Source organism: Cricetulus griseus (assembly GCF_003668045.3).
Source record: "Cricetulus griseus strain 17A/GY chromosome 1 unlocalized genomic scaffold, alternate assembly CriGri-PICRH-1.0 chr1_1, whole genome shotgun sequence".
NCBI lineage: Eukaryota > Metazoa > Chordata > Mammalia > Rodentia > Cricetidae > Cricetulus > Cricetulus griseus.
This window is the reverse complement of record NW_023276807.1, coordinates 171865076-171883368: the sequence shown is the minus strand read 5'-3', so window position 1 is coordinate 171883368 and position 18293 is coordinate 171865076. Positions and strand designations below refer to the sequence as shown.

Below are 18293 nucleotides of genomic sequence, written 5' to 3'. Positions count from 1 at the left end.
CGCGGGCGCCGCCGCCTCCTCCTCCATGACTGTTTACCCGGCTGCATTGTGGGAGTTTGACCTCCGTCGCCAACCGCCGCCTCAGCTCGCGCGCCGCCGCCGCCGCCGCCGCCGCCGCCGCCGCCGCCGCGCGCGCACGCCATGGGAGCCGTGACTGACGGTGAGGCCGCCGCGGGGTGCGGGGACGCGGGGCAGCGCCGAGATCCGGGCCGTCCGGGGTGGGGGCTCCCGGGGCGGCCGGGAGCGACGGAGGGCCGGGCGCCGAGCCCGGGGAGCCCGAGTGATGCAGTGCGCCGAGGGGGCCGCCTGGGGGGCTTCCCAGGCCGGGCTGGGTCGGGCCCACAGGCCGTGCGGCGGGCCCCCGGGGGCCCTGGAGTTCGAAGTGAGGTGGATTGCGGGCACCGAGCTGGGGACAGCCTCCAAAAGGAATAGGGGTGTCCGGAAGGCCGGTCGGGAAGTGTATCTGGGCGACTTACAAGGTAAAGCGCCCCGTGGGATGAAGCCGGCGGCTTAGACCGCGACCACTGAAGGAGGGCATGTTGGGGAGGGTGGTTTGTAGGCCTGGATGAATTGAGGGTGATGGATTGTGGACAGCTGTGGTCTGTGGACTGAGAGCAGAAATAAGGGGGCATTTCAGGGAGGTATGGACAGATGCGGCGGGAAGCTGGAACAAGAACTTAACATCGGTACCTGCTTTTGGTAGAAAGGTTTCTGTGGCTTGGAGCTATTCTTGAGAGGGTGACCAGTAGCTATGGGTACCAGTGGACTGACATCCAGAGAATGGGAAGAACAACTCAAGACCCAAATTTGAGGACTGTTGGAGGAAAAGTCTAGGTAGGGATAAATAGAGGAATTTTAATCTTATTTTATTCCAGTTTCGTTTATTCAGTAGGTATTTTCCGTACTTCCAGGCAATGCTTTACTTATATTTTGCAACCCAGAACAGGCAAAGAAGTTTGCTCTTGTATGTTTGCAGTTTGGATTGACTGTAAACGTTAAATAATTGGGGTAGGGTAGGGGTGAAGGTATGGTGTGTGTGTGTGTGTGTGTGTGTGTGTGTGTGTGTGTGTGTGTGTCTGTGTGTGTGTGTGTGTGTGTGTGTCTGTGTCTGTGTCTGTGTGTGTGTGTCTGCCTGCTGCCCTCCCTGCCTCACCTGTTCCCCAGGCAGGCCACCCTTCCCATGTGGCAGTTAGGGGACAATTTGCTGAAGTCACTTCTTTCCTTGTGGGTCCTGGGGATTGAACTGAGGTTGTTGTTGATCTGTCTCTACTGGTGATTAGAAAACTTGAAAAGACTTCCTTCTCACCCCCATTCCTTTGAAGGATGAATGGATATATTAGGACTGGAATTACAAATGACCAGTCATTTATACAAGTCCCAAAATGCTGAAAGAAATTAAATATGTCATGTAGTAATTAGCTAGAACTTAGAAAAAGTTAAGCACCATGAATTTTTAAGGTCAGGGGAAGCCACTGGAAATTTTGTTTGTTTGATTTTTAATTTGGTTTAGTTTGGGATTTGGATTCTTTTGAAATGAGGTCTTCCTAAATGTATCCTAGGCTGCCCTGTAACTTACTATGTAGATCAGGCTGTCCTGGAACTCACAGAGATCCCCACCAGCTTCTGATTCTGCCTCCTAAGTGCTGGGACCAAAGGTACTCCATGTCATATCAAGACAAGTTTTAAACATTAGTGCAATGTTTAGTGCAACATTAGTGATCAGATCTGCTTATATTTAATTACTTGAAGTGTTTTTTTTTTTTTTTTTTCAATGCTGAGGACAGAACCCATGCTCCTATTCATAAGAAAAGTGTTACATCCTCATCCTGATCTACGTGATTTAAAGTGCACATACCCATTCTACTGTGTGGAGAATATTAAGGAAATTGGAAGGGAGGTGCTGAAATCACTTTCCCCTTCAATAACATAGTACTTGTAGCATGTGTGGTGCAATGTTCTAATTATCCCCATTTTATACATAAAACTGATAACCTAAGAAACTTGTCCAGAGTTGTAGTGGTAGTAAGTTCCAGAACCTGGGCTTAAAAACCAAGCCACATCCTGTGTGTGTGTTTTGTCTGCACGTGTGCTTGTGTACCACATGTGTCTGGTGCCTGTGGAGTCCAGAAGAGTGCTGGGAATTGAACCCATACCTCTGTAAGAACAGCCAGTGCTGTTAACTGCTGAGGCATCTCTCTGACTGGCTAATATGCACTGAGCTCAACTCCTGCTGCAGTAGTGCTAGTGAAAGGTAATTGGGCCAGCACTCCAACTAAGGGGATTCAGTAAGTGAACTGGTCAGATGTGCTGGGATGTCAAAAGATGATCTTATGTTTCTTATTTGTGTGGATCTGTGCCTTGCTCCAGAGGAGTGATGAATTTTTCAGGTGAGAGAAGGGAAGGAATGGTGAGTTACAAACTTACCAACTGCAGCCCCCTAATCCTTAGAAGCCATAGGAATCCCCAGTTGACAACTACCAGCTTCTGACCTTGTGGAGGTTACCTAGCTTCTTTGAGGCTCAGTTTTGCTCTCTGTTAATTAAGCTACTAATAAAATCTACCCTGGAGTGCTGTTTTGGAAGTAAAGGACATTGTACTGAATCACACACATGCTAATGTTCAGTGAATCTTTCTAAATACAGAGTACCCTTCCCTGTCTTGTTATGAGGGAAGGAAATTGAACTGAAGTAAGAACTAAGTAATCAACAAATGTGAGATGCTAGCTAGGTACAGAAGGAAATTAGAGGGAGAGGGTGCTGGAAGGGGAGCATACATGCCTCTGTGTTAGTTGGATTAAACTAAGACCCTTTTGTATGCTATGCAAGCACTCTGCCATTGAGCAAGGCTACATCCCCAGCACTGTCATATATAGATGAGCAAGTAGGGGGCAGTGAGCAGCAGGTCCTGGTGAATTAGTGACTTAGCTGGGCAGCTTGTTTCTGGCAAAGCCACTCCTAAGTTTGGCCAACTGAAAACTAGTTAAGATGTGTCACTGCTAATTTAAATTATTCTAACAGCTTATGTTGTAGGTGATAATTTAAAGTGTGTTAAATTGGGTTAGAACCCTTTTTGTAGTACAGAGATATGTTGATATCTAGAGCAACAGATGGGAAGTGAGAAGATGGGGAAGATATGGTTCTGTATTGCATTCAGCAGAGCTGTTTGGCTTTGACAGCTTTCAAAGACATATACTTAGTAATTTAAAATGATTTTAATATGCTCAAACAATATGACAGCATAATGGAACTAAACGATAATGTAATTGTATATATTTTCTGGTGAAGGCACGGATGTCACCTGTAAATGGACAATAACAGCACAGACTTTACAGGGTCATTTCAAGGATGCAGTGTAATAACTCATGTAAGCACTCTGAAATGGAACAGCTATTTATTAGCTAAGCCAGTACACTTCTCAGTGAGAAGAGACAAACGGGAGTAAACACTGTAGAAGTGTTTGCTGTGGCATTCACTTCAAGTGACCCAGTGTGAAGCACGTTTGTTCACCAGTGCTGGTACATTTCCTCCCGTTTGCTCCATTGGCTGTGGACTAGTTCAACTATTAAATCATTTCCCTTTAGCTAAGATAGCTTTTCAAAACAAAATCGAAGTTTTATCCTTAAATTATGCAATTGCACAATCCTCCTGCTTTAGCTTGCTAAATAGTGGGATTGTAGGCATTGGCTTAAAATGTTTTAACTTAATTTTGGTTTTACCATCAAGAGTTTTGTTTAAATGGGACATAAGTATCTCAGATGGGAACAGCATTTACATGGAAGAGTCAAACTACCTTGTTTATTCTGTCTCTTTTATTTATATTCTTAGTTATTGTTGACCTTAAAAATCATCCTAATGGTTTTAAACTTCATGAAGGGTGGGGACAGGAGCTCTGACATGAGGAATGCAACAAATGGGCTTATGTAATTCATCTTAATAACTCATGAGTGGTGGTAATGTAATGATAAATCTAATAGGAATTTATGTAAACATTATCTTTATATGATCATAGTTTCTCATCAAGTTATTATAAATAAAATAGTTTCTAAGCTGCTTTTGCATATTTGTTTTTATAGAATGGCCCCCAAAGCCTGGTGGGATTAGTACAAGCAACCAGATCATTTACAGAAGGCTTCATGGTAATTTAGGAAGTCAAAAGTGTTCTAGGAGCTGGAGGTGGTTGTGCACTCCTTTCTTTAATCCCAGTACTCTGGAGGCAGAGACAGGTGGACCTCTGAGCTTGAGGCCAGCTTGGTCTACAGAGTGACTAGAGTGGCTTTGCTGGCTAGAACTACACACAGAGAAACCCTGTCTCAAAAAAAAAAAAAAAAAAGAAAAGAAAAGAAAGTAAGTAAGTTAGTTAGTTAGTTTTAGGTATGTTCAGTATGACCTAAACGATGAGGTGTTGCTAAAAATAAAAATGTTCCTGCCATGTGTTAGGAACTAAAGAAAAGCTATTCTCAACCTCGCAATCTGGCGATGTACTTCTCTCTTTGTTGTTATTGTATACTCTACAAGGTGTATGTTGTGGCAGTAATTCTTGTCTAGTTTTCTAGGCAGTAACTGTTCAGTTTGAGACAGCCAATCATAACTGGGCAAAATTCTGAATACATAATAAGTATCTACATAGATACTAATCTGTCTAGCTAAGTCTCTTCATTTACTGTGTAATGTTTTTAGGGTATTGCAAGTTGTGGGTTAAAATTTAAGATAAAGAAAAGGATAATGTGTTTGGGGCATTTTAATTTGGACAGGCATTATTCTTTCACTTTCTGTTTTCAAGATGCTTCTCAACAGTCCTGCAAACTAGATAGTTTTATTCTTACTTTGCAGATGAAGTTAAAAGTTGATCTCATGTGCTCATCCATAAACTTTTGGTATACAACCAAAACCATTGTCTCCATGTTTTGATTTCTGACCCAGAGCTTTGAAAAAAATGTGTATAAAGAGGGCTGAAGTGCAAGGAGGGTATGAGATTGCCTAGATGAGAGGCCTCTGCATTGCCAGACTAGTTTTCCTACTCTCCCACTCATGCCCACCTGCTCAGTCTTAACCTGCCTTCTGGAAACCTGTGAGTCTCCTAACTGCATGTGGCTTGGCAACTTCTTGACTAACCTTCTTGATTGGGCTTTTCCCACTTGCAGTCTTTAGCTCGCTCCTGCCACATAGTTCTGCCCATGCACCTTCAGTTGCTCAGTTGCCTACCACCAGATACCATCCTCTCATGATGTAACCTATAGATTACCATTTGTATTGTTGGGTTGCATTGTCCTCCCTCATTTGGTCTTCTGGGGTGTTACTGTGTCTGTTCCCCCAACTCTGCTAGAGCTCACACACAGCTTTCTACCTGCTGGTGAGTCATGAAATAGGAAGACTCTAGCATTCTTTCCTGTATAACAGAATAACACTCAGATTTTGAGTACTCCTCTCGTATTCAAATCAAACTATACTTTTCTCTGTCTTCTAGCCTGTCCTCCACTGACCTTTTTTTGTTTGTTTTAAATTGGCCCCTCTCTTGATAAGCCCATTTATTTGTTCTTTCATAGGATTCCAGGGTGTCTATGCAAATATGAGCATATGTAAATGTACTTCTCCATTCTTTTTTTGGTTTTTCGAGACAGGGTTTGTCTGTGGCTTTGGAGGCTGTCCTGGAACTAGCTCTTGTAGACCAGGCTGGTCTCGAACTCACAGAGATCCATCTGCCTCTGCCTCTGCCTCTGCCTCTGCCTCTGCCTCTGCCTCTGCCTCTGCCTCTGCCTCTGCCTCTGCCTCCCAAGAGCTGGGATTAAAGGCATGGGCCTCCAATGCCAGGCTCATCTTGTATCTTAATTTATCTCTGTATCTCATTTCGATAATACTCCATCATGTTTCCTTTCTTTCTTCTTTTCTCCCTTCCTTCCTTCCTTCCTTCCTTCCTTCCTTCCTTCCTTCCTTCCTTCCTTTCTTTTCTGTCTTTTTGAGACAGGGTTTCTTTGTGTAGCTTTGTAGCCTGTCTGGGAACTCGCTTTGGAGACCAAGCTGTCCTCAAACTCACAGAGATCCGCCTGCCTCTGCCTCCCTAGTGCTGGGATTAAAGGCATGTGCCACCAACGCCTGGCTCCATCATGTTCTTATACCAAAATTTATTTAACTTGTTCATCCACTTACAGACATTTGGGATGTTTTTCATTTATTATTAAAATGTTATGGTGTATAAATGACACCATACAACTGTATTTGATACTCCCAAATGAAACCTGATTAGAAAATTTGAGATACACTGATAAAGAGCCACTCAAATGCCACCTCATCTGATTGTCTCCTACTTATGTGTAATGTGTTCTCTTTTAAGTACTACAGCTACCTCAATGTGTGTGCTGATGTGGGTGCTACTGTAGTGAAAGGCTTCCTCTCCTCAGAACTTACTCTTTTGCCTTGTGCACAAATTTTGCTCACACCTTTTGTATAAGTACTTGTTGCTATGACAGTGAAAATAGTGAAAATAAATAACAGTAGTCTGTTAGTGTTTAATAGAGGCAGTATTTTTTGTTTGTTTGTTTGTTTGTTTTTTGAGACAGAGTTTCTCTGTGTAGCTTTAGAACCTATTCTGGCACTCACTCTGGAGACCAGGCTGGCCTCAAACTCACCCGAGTGCTGGGATTAAAGGCGTGTGCCACCAACGCCCGCTGAGACAGTGGTTTTCAGAAGGCCTCTGTAGGCATCACAAACCAAATTTTAAAATATTGATGTCAGGCTGAGCATGGCAACACCTTAATCCCAACACTCCAGAGGCAGAGTTTGGGTGATCTCTGTGAGTTCAAAGAGAGCCAAATGAGATCCAGGGTAGCCAAGACAACTCAAAAAAAGAAAAATAAAAAAGATCTTTAAGTCTCTCATGGTGCCTCACACCTATAACAGCAATTAGGAAGCAAGGCAGAAGAATTGGGCGTTCCAGGCAAAGTACATTCTTTGAGGGCAGCTTGGGATAAGGAGAAAAGTCAAGTTGATTGGGGCTCTGTTGATTTGGTTTACTTGGCTTATGAATGTTTCCAAATTAGAGTACTTTGTTCATGTGTGAAGATGCATTGATCTTGAAGAGCAGACTTTAAATATTTTTAGTTACTAGACTCAAGATAGTAATTGTGGTAGCTCCTCTCTGTTTCCTACTGCATTTACACACCTTTAATCCCAGCACTCAGGAGGCAGAGGCAAGCGGATCTCTGTGAGTTCAAGGCCAGCCTGTTTACAGAGAGAGTTTCAGGACAGCCAGGCAGTTAAATCCCAGGTACTCTAATGTAGGAAGCTCCTCCACCCAGGGAGGAGGGTAGGGCTTGGGAAGAATTGGGAAGAATAGAGAGAAGAGCAAACATCTAAATAGCACTGTAACTTCCAGATTGTTCTGTTTAAACAGTCAAGTTGCCATTAATGGTAGCACACACCTCCAGATTTATCTTTTTAATTCTTCGTGTGTGAAAGTGCGTTAACTCATGCATGCTTGTGTGCACAAGTGCAGGTGCTGGAGGAGTCTGGAAGTGAGAGAGCCCTGGAGCTGGGGTGACTGGTGATTGTAAACTGTCAGGCTTGAGTGCTGCAATTCTCATTCTTAACTGTTGAGCTCTCCAGCCCCAAGACTGCCTTTACTCCCAGCACTTGACAGAAGCAGACTGCTGTCTCTCTATGTGCTGGGAGTTTGAGGCCAGCAAGGTTTACATAGCAAGAAGTTTCAAGAAAGCCAGGGCTACAAAGTGAGACCTTGTCTCAAACGTGTACTTTGTGTGTTTGTGCTTATAATCAAAAATTTATATTCTGCATTTTAATCTCTTTGGGGCAGGTATTTGAGACAGGGTTTCTCTGTGTAACAGCCTGGCTGTCCTGAAACTCTCTGTAAACAGGCTGGCCTTGAACTCACAGAGATCCGGCTGCTTCTGCCTCCTGAGTGCTGGGATTAAAGGTGCGTGCCACCACCACTTCCAGGCCATTTTATTGTTTTTGTTTTTCAAGACAGGGTTTCTCTGCTGCTTTGGAGGCTATCTTGGAACTCGCTCTGTAGACCAGGCTGGCCTCGAACTCGTAGAAATCCGCCTGCCTCTGCCTCCCAAGTGCTGTGATTAAAGGCATGTGCCAACAAGGCACGGTCCTTCCAGGCCATTTTAATATCTTAAAGGACTGTGTTTTATTTATCTGGGTCTCTTCACATAACATTGTTTGGTGATTAAAGTTTGAAAACATTACTATTTTTTGAAACATAAAGTTAAATGCTCAGATGAATTTGTAGCTTAACATGCTTTCAGAGAAACTTATCCTAAACGTGTCTGTCTAAGGATGCCCTACACTGGGCCCATCTCCACTTTACCTGTGCTTACAGATACTTGTGCCCACACACACAAGAGCTGTTGGCAAAGACTTTGCTGTTGATCTATGCAGTCTCTCCAGAAATTATTCATGCTTTAAATTTGTGTTCAAAATATATTTAGTTAAAAAGGAAATGAAAGCCCAGAAACAAACAAAAAATGATAAAATGGTATCTAAGAAAATCATTTTTATCTCTGTAGTCCCCTTGTCATAAACAATCATTAATATTGTCCATTACTTGTGAATCCTTCCAGACATATTTTCTACATGCATGCACAACTTTTTAAAACATTTCCTTACATATTGGTCAGCACCATATTCTGCTTCTCAGAAGTTACTTTAATTATCTAAAGAGGTTGTTGGGGGTTTGCAGTACTACAAACAACACTGCTAAAGAAATCTCTTTACATCTGTTGTGCATGGTGGTGCACACCTGTAACTCCAGCCTCTGCCATATAGTCTCAGAATTAGCTACACAGCTGTGTAGAGAGATCCTATCTCAAAACCCAAAAGGAAAAAAAAAAAAAAAACTGTGCTTTTGTGGACAAATGCTATGTCCATTTCAAGCATTGGTGATTGTATCTGTATTCCTGCATGTTTAACAGTGTGTGTAAGAACAGTTTTTGAACATCTTGTCTATAGTTTTGTTGCCATGTTATGATCTGGTAGATGGAATGATTTTTTTTTTCCCCATTTCCATTTGTCTTTCTGATTATGGCCCAGCATTATTTGGTCCTGGTAAGAACTCTAGTTCAGAACTGCTGAACAAGCTGCTTGGACTCCAGTCATCATTTGCATTACTTTTGTGTTCTGTTTTCTCTTTGCACTGGGGCAAAAATGAGACATGGGAGTCAGATATAGTGACTCTCACCTGTCATCCATTACATGGAAGGCAGAGGGTGCATAGTGAATGCTTTAAAGCACTTACCAACTAAGTTAAGTTAAGCACTTAACAACTAAGTTAACTTTCTGAAGCTGCCCTCTTTTCTCTGATCTGTCATGACCCGGCTCAGAATTGGCATTCTATGGGTTGTTGAGAGTAAATTTTCAGGTACAACAGAAAAGCTAAGCCAATAGTTGTTAGGAGAACTAATTTTGGGGAAAAACAAAACAAACAAACAAAAAAAACCTGTCCAAACCAATGGGAGCCAGGACTGTACACATCTCTAAGTGAGAGGCACTAACAGAAGAACAGAGAAGGGGAGATTCCTAGCATGCAGTACCAAGTTAGAGAAAGAATGACAGGTCATTTCTGGGTTCTTAAGGTTTTGAGCTGAATTAGAAGTGGGTAGGTAGACTGAAGCCAGGCATTGGTGGTGCATGCCTTTAATCCCAGTCCTAGGGAGGCAGAGGCAGGCGGATCTCTGTAATTTGGAGGCTAGCCTGGTCTCCAGAGCGAGTGCCAGGATAGGCTCCAAAGCTACACAGAGAAACCCTGTATCCCGTCTCGAGAAAAAAAAAAAAAAGAAAGAAAGAAAGAATGCCAATTCTGATGGCAGAGTTTCACTTTTCTTTGAAGGGAAAAAAAAAAGACATTTTTAGTTGTGGCAAGATGCAAAAATAATTTACCAATTTTACCTTCTTGCTTCTAAGTAGCAGCTCAGCCAATGGCATTAAATATACTTATATTTCAGTAATTTTCTTTTGAATGAGTAGTAGTACTGGTTGTCTTGAGAATTACACTGAACCAAATGTTCATTTAATTCTCACTTACCTTTTTTCCTGCAGACGAAGTCATACGGAAGCGTCTTCTGATTGATGGAGATGGTGCCGGGGATGACCGGAGAATTAATCTCCTTGTGAAAAGCTTCATCAAATGGTGCAACTCTGGATCCCAAGAGGAGGGGTACTTTCCCCATGCCATTTCTGTACCAGTGTCTGTCCTGGGGGAGTCTTCTCAAGGCCGTGCCATACAACTCTGTTGACTTTCTCTGTCCACTTCGTGATTGATCAGAAATGTTCTTTTTCTTGACCTTTTCTTTGGAGGCCTCCTTTGTGTCTGTATAATGCAGAAAGCACAGCAGTGAAGGAAGAAATAAAGATTGAGCTCAGGCTAAATAATTTAATTACTTTTAACAAATCAGTATTTGTTTAGTATCTCTAAATGAAGATTTCTCTTTTGTTAATAATAAGTTGCTGCAAAATGATTACATATTAATTTTATGAAGTTTTTTATGGATTTACTTTCTGCTTAAATGATTGTATTGTATAGAATAGGAAAGTGGTGAGAACAGAATTCTGAAGAAAACTCTTAATCAGATATTGTTATGGGTAGTTTAATTCAGACACACATAGACTATTGATGAGAACAGTAGCCTCACTAACCTTGCCTTTCTAACCAGAGAAGTTTTACACCATATCTAGCAAAGAAAGTAGTAAGAGTGGGTGTTCTAAGCTATTTCATATAAAACAAATAATTATCAGAACTTGGTTTCCTTTAGTTTACATTTTTTTATTCTCTCCCTTTTTCATAGATATAGCCAGTACCAGCGTATGCTGAGCACCCTGTCCCAGTGTGAGTTTTCAATGGGCAAGACTTTGCTGGTGTATGATATGAATCTCAGAGAAATGGAGAATTATGAAAAAATATACAAAGAAATAGGTAAATAATGTTTGTATAATTGTATTTGTGGTTTGAAGGAAAAGCTATTTGGTAATATCGGTATTATAGTAGAATTGCATCATATTTACAGTGGTAATGTCAGCAACCACAGTGCTGTGTAATAAGATGGAACACTTGTGTTGTAGAACATCAATGTCTTGTGTTTAAAAGTACAGATTATACATGTTATTATAATTACCTTTTAAAAACTACTTTTTTTGTATAGAATGTAGTATTGCCGGAGCACATGAAAAAATTGCTGAATGTAAAAAGCAAATTCTTCAAGCAAAACGAATACGAAAAAATCGACAAGGTAAGAATGATATGAAGGACTTTGTGGAGATATTTTATTCCCAACTATAATTTCAGTGCAGTTTTTAATTGTGAAAGGTATAATCTGTACTGTGAATCAGTTTATAAAAAATAACTAGAAATTATATTTAATTCTTAAAACTCTGTTACTTAAAGACAGCAAGGTAGGCTGGAAAAGATTTTATTTTGTTGAATTTTATTGGTTACCCAGTATTTCTCAGATTTTTTTTCCTATCTTCAGATGCTTTCCCCTAAGCAGTGTTACAGTTAATCTGTAGAGGTGAGCTATATGACAGAGGTGTTTATTACAGTTATATGACAGACTGAGCTGTTTATTTTCCCGTTTAATGAAGCTACTTTCAAAACATGGAAAAGAGCAAACATTATCTACAAAATTACCTAGTAGAAAAATTAAAGTTTAGGGGATAGCAAGTTGACACAGTGGGCAAAAGCACTTGCCACCAAGTGTGACTGTGACTGCCTGAGTTTGAGCCCCAAGACCTACAAGGTCAAATGAGCGAACTGAGTCTCTCGCTGTGCCGCACAACTCCCACGCATATAAAACACCAAAGTAACATAACATCATTTTTTATTTGAATTAGAAACAAGATTGTTTTACATGATAATCCCAGTTCCCTTCTCCCTCCTGTCTTCCCCTACAACCCCTCCCCCAACTAAAACCTTACCTATCACATATCCTTTCTGCTCCCCCTGGATGGTGAGGCCTTCCATAGGGTGTCATCAGTGTCTATCATATCCTTTGGGATAGGGCCTAGGCCCACCCCAGTGTGTCTTGGCTCAGGGAGTATTCCTCTATGTGGAATGGGCTCCCAAAGTCCACACCTATGCTAGGGATAAATACTGAACTACTACAGGAGGTCCTGTAGATTTCTGAGGTTTCCTCACTGAAACCCATGTTACTGGGGTCTGGATCAGTCCCATGCTGGTATCCCAGCTATCAGTCTGGGGACCAAAAGTTCCCTGATGTTCAGGTCAGCTGTTTCTGTGGGTTTCACCAGCCTGGTCTGGACCCCTTTGCTCTTCACTCGTCCTTCTCTGCAACTGGATTCCAGTTCAGTTCAATGATTAGTTGTGGGTATCTGCTTCTACTTCCACCAGCTGCTGGATGAGGGCTATCTGGTGGCATATAGGTCAGTCATCAATCTCATTATCAGGGGAGGGCATTTAAGGTAGCCTCTCCTGTTGCTTAGATTGTTAGCTGGTGGCATCTTTGTAGATCTCCAGACATTTCCCTAGTGCCTGATTTCTCTCTAAACCTAAAATGTTTCCCTCTATTATGGTATCTCCATTCTAATCTTCTATTCTTCGCCTGACTCAACCTTTCTGCTCCCTCATGCCCTCTGTATCCCTCCTCTTCCCTTCTCATTCTCCTAGCTCCCTCCCCCCCCCTTCCCGTGATCCCAGTTTGCTCATGGGATCTTGACATTTTCCCCTTCTCCAGGGGACCATGTATGTCTCTCTTATGGTCCTCCTTGTTTACTAGCTTCTCTGGCAGTGTGGAGTGTAGGCTGGTAATCCTTTACTCTATGTCTAAAATCCGCATATGAGTGAGTAATACCATGTTTGACTTTTTGTGATTGGGTCACCTCACTCAGAATGGTTTCTTCTATTCCATCCATTTTCTTGCAAACTTCAAGATTTCATTGTTTTTTTCCACTGGGTAGTACTCCATTGTGTAAATGTTACCACATTTTCTCTATCCATTCTTGGTTGAGGGGCATCTAGGCTGCTTCCAGTTTCTGGCTATTACAAATAGTGATTCTCTGAACATCGTTGAACAGATGTCCTTGTTGTATGAATGTGCTTCTTTTGGGTATATGCCTAAGAGTGAAATTGCTAGATCTTGTGGTAGACTGATTCCCATTTTCATGAGGAGTTGCCATACTGATTTCCAAAGTGTCTGTACAAGTTGGCACTCCCACCAGCAGTGGAGAAGTGTTCCCCTTTCTCCACATCCTCTCCAGCATAAAATAAAATCATTTTTAGAGATAGAATAAAGTTTAGTTTTATTCTAATCTCTTTTAAAGTTAGGATTGCCTTCATCTGGTTCATAAAATATTTGAAAATAATTTTAATATTTTATATGTGTCTATGTATACATGAGTGCAGGTGCCTTTGGAGGCCAGGAGTGGCCATCTTATCTCTGGAGTTGAGGCAGTTTTGAGTGCTGGGAACTGAATTTGGGTTCTATAAAAATGCAGTATATACTCAACTGTTGAGCCAGTTAAAGATTTATTTATTTATTTATTTTTTTATTTATTATGTATACAACATTCTGCTTCCATGTATTATATCTGTACACCAGAAGAGGGCACCAGATCTCATAACGGATGGCTGTGAGCCACCTTGTGGTTGCTGGGAATTGAACTCAGGACCTCTGGAAGAACAGTCAGTGCTCTTAACCTCTGAGCCATCTCTCTAGCCCACTGGAAGAACAGTCAGTGCTCTTAACGTCTGAGCCATCTCTCCAGCCCAAAGAAGTAAAAATAAAGAGTAATGTTTAAACTGTCCATGGTGGTACATATTTGAAATCCCATCATTTGACTAAGGCAGGAAGGTTACAAATTCTAGATAAGTGTGAGTCTAGTGGAGACTTAACTCTAAACAAATATATAAATAAGTAAATAAAAAAGTGATGGCCATAACTATGACAATATTATAAAAAAGTAAATGTTAATAGAAAATGTTAATAGAAAAGTGGTGATGGTGAGGTTTTTGTGCCTTAGATTCTTCATTTCTGTTTTGTTTTCTACTTAAAATATATTTTATAATGCAAAAAGATTATCTAAAATAAAATCAGGTTTATTGAATTGATATGATGTGTCCCAAACAATGAGTTGCATGTTTTAGTGAGCTAATCAATTCAATATTTTAGTACCATCACTACTATCCCCCCCTTTTTTTTTTTTCCTGAGACAGGGTTTCTCTGTGTAGCCCTGACTGTCCTGGAACTCACCTTGTAGAACAGGCCTACCTGGAACTCAGAGATCTGCCAGCCTCTGCCTCCCAAGTGCTAGGAACAGTGTGTGCTGCCACTGTTTGCTTTTATTGATTTATTTGTTTGTTTGCTTATTTATTTACTTATTTTTGCCTGCAGGTATGGCTGTATGTGGGTGTCAAATCCCCTGGAACTGGAGTTACAGACAGTTGTGAGCTGCTATGTCGGTGCTGGGAATTGAAACTAGGTCCTTTGGAAAAGCAGGCAGTGCTTTTAACCGCTGAGCCATCTCTCTAGCCCCTTGAACTCACAGAGATCTGCTGGCCTCTGCCTCCTGAGTGCTGGGATTAAAGGCTTGTACCACCATACCTGGCTTATTATTGTTATTTCTTTACTTATCTAGGAAAGTGGATGTTTTTCATTTACACATTTTGTCCTGATAATCCATGTTCAAAAGGCTCCTTTTTTCGTGTCTTTCAGAATATGACGCTTTGGCGAAAGTTATTCAGCATCATCCAGACAGACATGAGACATTAAAGTAAGTTTAGAGCTTTGTGGGGAGCTGCCTTAATACAGAAGTGTTGACAATCCACTCTGCATGTCATTTTCAGATACACACTAGCAGACATCACAAGGAAGGGGAAGTCATATTTTCACTATTACATATTTTTACACTGCCTGATTAGATTCTTCTCTCTCCTAGAGGCCCAGAATAAATTCATGTGATATGTCTCAAAAGGAAATGAATATGTGTCCTTTATTCTATTGCTATCACAGAGCACTGAATACTAATACAGACTATGCTAGATGCACATTTTTAAAACAGCTTAAGACATAAACAGTAAAAAAGGACATTTAATGAATTTCAAATTATGAAACATACGCATCTCATTTATGAACATTAGAAACTCCCTCCCAGCAAGGTAACCCAATCACAAAAAGACAAACATAATATGTACTCACCCATATGTGGACTTGCTTTATGATACATAGTAGTAACCGTGCTTTATCAGAGCTGTTTTTAATGATGTTGCTCAGAATGGTTTCCTTCCAGATGATGATTGAGAAGCTAATTAAAAAAAAAATGGTGCCAGATACCACAAGAGTAACAGAACTGTGCTGTTTTCTGGGATTTTGTTTTTTACTTTTTTTTTTAATGGAGTGTGCTGGATGTCTCTACAATTTTGTTCAAATGACTGCAGAACCTGGAAAAGCTGTTGCTGCTATTGATGCATAACAGATTGTATTATTGGTCTTTTTATATAAAATATATATATATATATATATATATATATATATAATTTGAATTTTTGGAAACTTTAGCTGTGCTGTCAACTTTGGAAAAAAGTATCCCAATTTACCGTGTTGAGTTGGCATAGTACAGAAATTGACAGTCATATTGGTCTAGAAAAGTTGAACTTAATTTTTTTCCATTTGTACAGGGGTAATGCACTGTATTAAATATGTAAGGTCTTTAAAAAGAAAGAAAGAAAGAAAAGGAAGGAAGGAAGAAAGAAAGAAAGGAAGGAAGGAAGAAAGAAAATGCCTCCATGAGATCATGCTGTACACAAGCCTGTAGGGGCATTTTTTATATTGGTGATTGATGGGAGAGGGACCAGGCCATCCAGTCCCTGGGGTGGTAGTCTTAAGTTCTGTAAGAAAGCAGGTTGAGCAAGCCAGTAAATAGCATCCCTCAATGGCCTCTGCATCAGCGCCTGCCTCCAAGTTCTTGTGCAGTTTGAGTTCTGTCCTGAGTTCCTTTGGTGATACGGAAATGTAAACCAAATAAACCCTTCCCCCCCCAAAAAGAAACTTCCTCCCAAATGTTATGTACTAATACTGTACACTATTCAGAGATACAAATTGATGTATCTAAAAGAAATTACAACGATACGCAGGGTATCTGAGTAGGAGTTAGGGGAAATAGATGTGAGATGGAAGACTGGGAGTCATATTCATAGAGTATTTTAGTCAACTGGCAGAAAAACTGAAGGTGGTGTACAAAAATATATCTGTTCATAGGTTTTATTCTATATAACTATTATGTTCTTATCATTTTAAAATTTGTATCTAAAAGTATAGTTATAATAAATATAGTACAGTTTAGAAATAATCCTCAATTTCAAAAATCTTCGACTTTTTTTTTTTTACTTTTATTGTTATGCATGCTTTGTGTTGTGTTGCATGCTTTGTGTGCATGGGTGTCCATGAATCATTTGCATGCTTGATGCCCATGGTGACCACATGAGGGCGTCAGATCCCTATGACTAGAGTCACAGACAATTGTGAAGCACAATGTAGGTGTTGAGACTAGAACCTGGGTCCTCTAAAAGAGAAGAGGTTGCTCTTAACTGCTGAGCCATCTGTCAAAACCCTTTTATTTTCAGAATATTATTTAGTGATCAAAATATTACATTTATAAATTCTCTTCCCTTAAGTAGCAAACTATAACATTGTATTGTTTTGTTGTTTGCTTGACAGGGAGCTAGAGGCTCTGGGCAAAGAATTGGAGCATCTCTCACATATTAAAGAAAGTGTTGAAGATAAGGTATTTAAATATATCCATTAGCTTCTGCGTGCACGCGAATGTGTGTGCATGTGTATGTATAGACCAACTTATATAAGTTGTTTTCCTTTTTAACAGCTGGAATTGAGACGGAAACAATTTCATGTTCTTCTTAGTACCATCCACGAACTTCAACAAACTTTGGAGAGTAAGTAAAAAAAAAATTCAAAATTACTGTTTATGAGGATTTTAAATGCTTAGGGTATGTGTCTTTTAGAAGAATATCTTGGTTAGAGAGTCTGCCTCTAGAACCTAGTGGTATACCTGGATGGCATTAGAAAACGCTCATTTGTTCAATTTGTATATGCATGCAAAGGAACGATAGTGGTAGCCCAGTGATAGTGGCACACACCTTTAATCCCAGTGCTCAGGAGGCAGAGGCAGGCAGATCTCTGAGTCTGAGGCCAGCCTGGTCTACAGAGTGAGTTCCAGGACAGCCAAGGCTACACAGAGAAACCATGTCTCAAGGAAAAAAGAAAAAGAGCAGTAATGTTGTGATCTGTGCTTTGCATGCATGTCTAGTGGTAAGAAAATTTCAAGGACAATGAGAAGTGTTTCCTGACTAATAATTCAGAACATGGGCAAGTTACTATAAGTTATCAGTATGTTAGGCTGCCTACATGCCTAGAAAGTGGGGTACTCTATGATTTTGAAGACTTGATCTTTCTTGTGACTATAACCAACTGTAATTTTATGTGTTCCCCAATGTCTAATTGTTTTTTAAAAAATAAGACCAAGACCTAGATTTTGGTTTGTTTGTTTTTAATGAAATCTATTACACAAATTTTACATTCTTAGTAATAAGTAAGAATAACCAAATCAGCATTTTTTTAAAAAAATGTATCACATTTATTTGTGTGTGTTTGTGGGAGAAGGTTGCATATATAACTTTGGCCTGGGTGTGGAGGCCAGAGTGTAGAAGTCAGTTCTCTTCTTCCCCATGTGGGTCCCAGGATCCAGCCTAAATCATTAGGCTCAACAAGATGAGCCTTCACACCTGTTAAGCCATTTGCAGCCATAACTTGTCATTTTGTCATCCTTGTTTTAAGTATATTTGCTAATACAAAATAAAACTTTTCATTTATTCTCTGGGCATAAAACATAGGCACAATGAATAAGGTTTTGTATCTTCTTACCTACAGATGATGACAAGCTGTCAGAGGTGGACGAAGCTCAAGAAAGTGCCATGGAAGCAGACCCTAAGCCATAGACAGGCTGACCATCCCCATTTGCAGGGATGGTAAAAAGCTGCATGGGTGTATTGGGTTCTGTTTATTGTGGTTTTGAGATACTTCAACTTTAGCAGTGAAATGCTTTGCTTTTAAATATTAATTCATGTCTCACTCATATTTCTTCTCACAAAGGAAATGTGTTTGGTGTATTGTGTTTTTTAAATGCATTTTTATCTTTAAAGGTAGAATTCAACATCTGAAAACATTTAATAAAATTTCTCAAGATGGATCTTTGTGCATATTCAAAATTAGGTAGCTAGTAACAGTTGCCTTATAAAATCAGCTGAGGATTCTA

General features: G+C 40.4%; 1 protein-coding gene across 3 annotated transcripts; it reads left to right on the top strand.

Annotated features, from left to right (window-relative positions):
* The first annotated feature begins 29 nt into the window (after positions 1-29).
* On the top strand, positions 30-18227 carry Thoc7 (THO complex 7). 3 transcript variants are annotated; one of them, XM_027389360.2, is made up of 8 exons: positions 30-160; positions 10056-10173; positions 10802-10929; positions 11156-11242; positions 14681-14738; positions 16682-16748; positions 16845-16914; positions 17909-18227. In XM_027389360.2, exons 1-8 carry the CDS (start codon positions 142-144, stop codon positions 17974-17976), a joined length of 615 nt encoding a protein of 204 aa, XP_027245161.1. In that variant the 5' UTR covers positions 30-141; the 3' UTR covers positions 17977-18227. The 3 variants fall into 3 exon arrangements, with proteins under 3 accessions (XP_027245161.1, XP_027245159.1, XP_035308051.1); XM_027389358.2 differs by lacking the exon at positions 30-160 and adding an exon at positions 311-479; XM_035452160.1 differs by lacking the exon at positions 30-160 and having other exon boundaries at positions 10050-10146.
* Positions 18228-18293: the final 66 nt, after the last annotated feature.

What these genes read in the sequence shown, in the direction of transcription:
- Thoc7 (XM_027389360.2), top strand. An exon ending in TCTGGATCCCAAGAGGAGGG is followed by an intron (nt 10,174 to 10,801) that starts GTACTTTCCCCA and finishes CCTTTTTCATAG; the next exon opens with ATATAGCCAGTACCAGCGTA. An exon ending in AATACGAAAAAATCGACAAG is followed by an intron (nt 11,243 to 14,680) that starts GTAAGAATGATA and finishes CGTGTCTTTCAG; the next exon opens with AATATGACGCTTTGGCGAAA.